Consider the following 5,665-nt stretch of genomic DNA (forward strand, 5'->3'; position numbering starts at 1 on the left):
AGGCTGGGTCCCGCGTACGTGCAGCTGAGCTGAGACCGGTACCGGTGCTGCAGTGTGTTGATGACGCTCGATTCGTTCGGGCTGATCAGCGCCGCCACGTCCTCTGCAAAATCCAGGCTGGAGGGGTTGGTCTGCAGAGAGAAGAATGCATGAGACGCCCCTGGCCTGGCCGTGCCGACTACGCTCCCTCCTCACCGGGCCCAGTGGTTCGCAGCTGGCAGCCCACTGCCCACAGGTGCCTCCTCCGGCTGTGAACCAGATGTGCCCAGAGGGGCAGGCCCAGAGGGGACCTGCTAGTGCTGCTAACACAATGTGCGCCAGCCCCTTCCAGACACGCGGGAACTCACCTGGGCCTGGAGGTGGAAAAATTCAACAAAGAATAAACCAGGGCCCCGAAGCAGAAGGCTGCGGAGGGAGCAGGCCTGGCAAGGCGGGACAGGGAATGGCTGCGACAGGCTAGGGAGCTCCTCTCCTGCCCTGCCCCTGGCTGACAATAGTTTCATCCCAAACCCTCCCCCAAGCATTAACCCCATTTCACAGATGGGAAAAGTGAGGCAGCAGTCTCCTGCTGGTCAGGGGGAGCTCCTATGACTTGCAGGGTCCATTTAGTGAGCGGCCAGAAGGGGCTGAGACATCAGGAGATGCCGGTTTGACAGAGCGGAGGGGCTGCTGCAGCATGTGCTGGGTAAAAAGACCCCCTCCCAGCCCCGTCTGATGGTGCGGCCAGCGCGGGCGGCACACGGAGCCTGTGGGGTTTCGGGCCTGGGGACTCACCCGATGCACGTGCTCCTCATCCACCTCGATGACCGTGCCGTCAGCTTCCACGCGCACCCTCACCCTCCCCGCCGGCAGCTCCGGGGTCCCCACGTCCGGCTTCAGTTGCGTGGCTGCAGGAGACACTCGGGAATGAGCTCCTCCCTAACGACGGTGCGGCCGACTCTCCGCTCTCGCCCCCTCGCGCAGGCCTGGCTCCGCTGGGCCCTCCTGCCCCGGCTGACGGTCGCTCCATTTCCAACCCCTCCCCCAAGCATTAACCCCATTTCACACATGGGGACAAGCGAGGCAGCAGAGTCTCCTGCTGGTCCGCGGGAGCTCCTATGACTTGCAGGGTCCATTTAAGCTGTGCACCTTTAAAGGGCAGCCCACAGGGGCTGGATCGAGTGGCAAAGAAGAGCCTTGCAACCTGTCCTCCACCTGCGTGTGGGCCACAGCTCCCGGGAGAGCCCCGAGCAGGGTAACATAGGGACGGCCGTGCTGCAATTTGCCCTCGGTCCCATCACTCCCCTCCCGTGCCAGTTTCTTCAGCCAAAGCAGCCCTGTGGTCAGTAATAAACTCCCGCAGGAACGTTTCCTTCTCAGCCCCAGGTCTGACACCCCCCGAAGCCTCGTCTCCCAGAAAAGGGCAAACAACGAGCCGCAGAAGTTACCGAGCGTGAATCCGTCTTTCCGGACGAGCCAGACTTTCTCCGCTTCGTACCACACGTCGTCATGAGCCTGCAGGGAAGCAGAGCCAGAGTCCGGCCCCAGCCGATGAACTCTCCCCACCCAGGAAAACACACAACTGCAAGCTACAGCGCCAGCCCTCGGCACGTGAGCAAGTTGCACGCTCCAGACACAAGTGATTTTATCATCACTGGTCACTAATCAACTTCTTTGTGCTCTGCCCAGGACGGTCCTGTGCACAAAGAGCGGACACCGGCTCCAGGACGCCTGCACCGGGGAAGGGAGCCAGTGGGTCCCTCCCGGTGATCCTCCAAGCAGATCTGCTCCCCATGCTATTTCATAAGGGTGTTTGCACCCAAATCTAGCCCTGGCTGATCAGAGACTTGTGCACTCCTGACATTTCCTCCTCAGCCCCCGCCACTGGGTTTGATGAGTGGCGTCGCACCCAGGAGCCGCGCGTCCGTGGGGGAGGGCACAAGTGGAGACCTTTGGGGCTTAGAGAGAGAGGACGACCACCACCGCAAGCCTGCATGCAGCTCAGCGGCACAGGTGGCTGTGCTAGGCTTTGGGGCAAGCGAACCCCCCGTCTGCATGGGAGAACACCCTCCCCCCGCTAGCAATCTTGCGTGCAAGGTCAGGAGAGCGGCGCCCGTGCAGAGCCAAGTCCTGAGCTACAGCAAGGCCCCTTGCTCCTCCCTGCTGCTGTGGGGGGAAGAAAAATGCCCAGAAAAGAAAGAGGAAAAGGCAAATGCATGGAAGACCTCCCCGCTCCCTTGGCCAGGCTGCCCAGTGCTGGACTCGGCTTCTCGCGGCCTCGGAGAGGCAATGGGGTGGCACAAAAGCCTCCTCCCCGGACCCGCGCACCGGCCCCGGCAGCGCTGCAATCGCCCCCTCGGATCTGCGGCCAAGCAGCTCCCGCGGACCCGGGACCGTGGCCGCTCGCGTGGGGCGCGCAGCAAAGGGGCCCGGGTCCAAGCTCGCGGTGGGGCGCGGGACAGCCAGAGAGCAGGCCACGGACACAGGCGCACCTTCGCCGTGTCGGAGTCCGGGCTGGCTCCAGGCTCCTCCATCTCCTCTGCTTCTCCCTCGACCTTTTCGGGATCCTCTTGGATGTCCATCCTGCCTGGCCCGGGCTCCTGCGCGACCTCCTTGCTCAGCTCCCGCTCCTCCTCGCCTCCTGCTTCCCCCGGCCCTTTCCGGACGCCCGCTTCCTTCTTGCTTTCCCCAGCCCCTTTCTTAACGTCTTCCATCTCCTTCTCGACCCCTCCCAGCTCCCCCTTGACCCCTGCCTTGGTCCGGGGCGGCTGCTTCTCTTTCCTCGCGGTCTCAAGGCCTTTCTTCCCCGGTGCCTCCCCCTCTTTCCCCCGCCCTTCGGGGCAGCGCTGAAGCCCCCTGCCCGGTCTCTGCGCAGCGGCCGGGGGGCTGCCCCCTTTGCTCTGGTGCTCCTGGCCTGGGGCCTTCCCGGGCTGAGCCGTCTCGGGCGCAGGAGGGGTGGGTTTCTTGAGGCTGGCCCTCCCCACGGCTCTCTTGAAGGGCATCGTCTTCCTGGCGGGGAGCGGCGCGGCCACCCCCTCCTCGTGCTTCTCCCCGTTCAGGCCGTTCTGCAGCACTTCTCCTTTGCTCCCCATCGTCCCTCCGACCTGCAGGATGTCCCGGGCCTGGCGAGCCAGCGGCTGCGCTGAGCTGTCGTCGCACTTCCCCAGGGGCTAGGGACAAAAGCGGAGCGTGTGAGCACGACCCTGGCAGCACCGGCCCTGCCCAGCTTCTCGTGCCACAGCTTCTGCACGGGCGTAGGTCCAGCCTCGCCCAGGGAGGACACGGGGTTTAGGGGAATAGCTCCCTCCGCACCCGTGGGCCGAGATGTCCCTACTGCCATCCTAGGGCAGCACCCCGATGAGCCCAAGTCCTAATTCAACCTAGCCAAATGCGCCCGGGCGACCCACCAAGACACCCAGGTCTGCAAGTCACTTGAACAGACCAGGAGTGCTTCCCAGTGGCCCCCTCGCAGGCCCAAAGCACCCCCAGCACCGCCAAAGCCGAAGCCACAACCCCGCGGCCAGCGACCGGAGGGCGCCATGCGGGACAGACCCCCCTCCCAGCTCCGCTTGCTACTTACATCCTCCTGCTCACGCAGCTGGATTTTCTCTTTCAGTTTGACTCCCTTCGACTCCTTCTCGGTCTCCCGAACCAGCTGCTTGATGAACCCGCCGGGAATCACGGAGAAAAGCAGAGGGGGCGAGGAAGGCCGCGGGCTCCGGTCCTCTTCCCGGATCTGCGGGCACAGGCAAGGGTGTCACTGAGGAGGACCCGGGGCCCGACCAGAGTCCTCGACAAAGGACCGCACCGAGGGAGCCGTTAGTCGCACCGGGGCAGCGAAGGGAGACACCCAGGGACAGTCACGGAGCATTTTTTAATCAATCAGATTAAAAAACGTCGACTAATTGAATTAAAAGATGAACGGCCCGTGGCTCGGGACCTGCCCCCCATGCAGTTTCCAAGCTCGCCTGCGAACAGCAGGCTGCAGAGGCGCAGGTGGGAGAGCTGGGGCAAGCCCCGTACAGACAGCGCGGGGGGCAAGCTTTGCCCCGAAGGCCGGGAGAGCGACACCAATATCTTTAACAGTGGAAGGCCCTTCAGGGAAAGCCTCCCCGCTGCGCTGAAGCCCGGAGAAGGCAGCTCTGCAGAAGCACAGCGAGCAGCCCGGCAGCCAACGAGCAAAGAAACTCCCCTCGGCGCCTCCAAAATGCCCCTGGCACGGACTTGGCCGGCGCGGTCTGCTTCGCACGCCAGCGCAAACCCGCCGGCGTCTCGTTAGCTCACTCTCCTGTTCTGGCTCTCATCACTGCAGCTGCGCCCGGGGAGAGGTCTCCGGCATCCTTCCCCCCACCCCTCCCCTCCCCGCTCCGCCCAAACTTCATCCAGAACGAGATGCAGTTCTATTTTCTTATTCTTTGTTTGACTTGAATTGATTGGCATGATGAAGGGGCGGATGAATTGGTACCCGTTGTCCTGGAGGGGAGTGCCAAGCTTCGGGCAACCCAGAAGACGAAGCCTGAGCAGGGATCAAGCGGTTTTGTTGCCAGCTTTGGAGGCAAACCCAGGCCGCTGCAAAGCATCGTCACCTCCTCGCGACATCGGATGGGCACGAGTCTCTCCCGGCAGGCTCCGGGCTCCCCGCACAGGGGACGTGGCCTTTGTGGACACTCACAGACACTCTCCCTTGGCTGTTTTCAGCGCTTGGAAAACACTTCATGGGGCTAGAGGTGCGGCCCTGGAAGGAGGCGGCGGGGAGCTTCAGCCAAACCCCCCGCCCGGACCCACTCGCGGCCTGGCCCCTACCGCACTATCCAAGCACACCGACCGGCTCTTTCAACCTGGGGTTTGCTACGAGCGGCCGACTTTCTCCAGGCAGGAGAGCAAAAGCAGCACCACAGAAGCGACCTCCCTGCAAGCCAGAAGCGAGCGCACCCGCAAGGGGCGGCGGGACAGTGGCGGGAGAGGCGTGCAAGCGTTTACTGTGCAATGCCAAATCTTCCGGGGGAAAATGACAGCAGAGGAATAAAGAGCCGAGCACGTGCCCCCATGGCTGCCCTTCACCCTGCCGAGCCTCCCCTCCCTCCCGCTAGGCGCGCCGAGCTGCCCCGGCTCGGGCACGCGACGCACACGTCCTCACTTTCCTTTTGCTCCCACAGTGCGAGGCGTGATGAGATGGCCATGCTGATGCCGTGGTGGGTCGGATGGACTGGGATGCTTCGGTGGGATACAAGGAAGGATGATTTATGGAGACAAATGACACATGGAACTGCACGTGGGACCGCGCAAGCACACGGGGGGAAGGAGAGAGAAACAGAGATGTCGTTAGTCACCGGGTCATAAATGCAGGAGACAAGTGACCCAACGGCGCGTCGCAGCCGGCACGGCGCCGCCTGAGCCCGGAGCCTGCGGGCGCCCCCGGGCAGGCGGCAAGCCGCCGGGTAGGAAACCCGATGCCCCCGGGCCCAGGGCGAGAGCCAGGCCCTGCGAGCTTCCGGCAGCCCGCAGGGTAATGAAGCCTGCGCCCGCCCGAGCTGGTCAGGGCATCGCTGGGGACGACTGCAAGGGGGCCGTGCCGCCAGGAGGGCGGCCGGGGCATCGCTGCCGGCCCCGCAGCGGCCCGAGGGCGCGGGGCGGGGGAGCGGGGAAGCGCCCACGTGCCCAGCCCGCTTCTGGGTGCTCGAGCACT

At 64.2% G+C, this 5,665-nt stretch overlaps 1 protein-coding gene across 1 annotated transcript in view; it reads right to left on the reverse strand.

Moving 5' to 3' along the window:
• The window catches only part of MYO18B (myosin XVIIIB), a 128,339-nt gene extending 123,009 nt beyond the window's left edge, over nucleotides 1-5,330 (reverse strand). The window contains exons 1-5 of the mRNA XM_019538671.1: nucleotides 5,121-5,330; nucleotides 3,560-3,715; nucleotides 2,472-3,149; nucleotides 1,428-1,494; nucleotides 775-887 (exon numbers count right to left, since the gene is read on the reverse strand). Of these exons, the coding sequence (XP_019394216.1) occupies nucleotides 775-887; nucleotides 1,428-1,494; nucleotides 2,472-3,149; nucleotides 3,560-3,715; nucleotides 5,121-5,159 (1,053 nt within the window). The 5' untranslated portion in view covers nucleotides 5,160-5,330. The remainder of the gene's footprint in view (nucleotides 1-774; nucleotides 888-1,427; nucleotides 1,495-2,471; nucleotides 3,150-3,559; nucleotides 3,716-5,120) is intronic.
• Nucleotides 5,331-5,665: the final 335 nt, after the last annotated feature.

The sequence above is a fragment of the Crocodylus porosus genome, unplaced genomic scaffold, assembly GCF_001723895.1.
Source record: "Crocodylus porosus isolate Cpor-Errol unplaced genomic scaffold, CroPor_comp1, whole genome shotgun sequence".
In the NCBI taxonomy this organism is placed as follows: Eukaryota; Metazoa; Chordata; order Crocodylia; family Crocodylidae; genus Crocodylus; species Crocodylus porosus.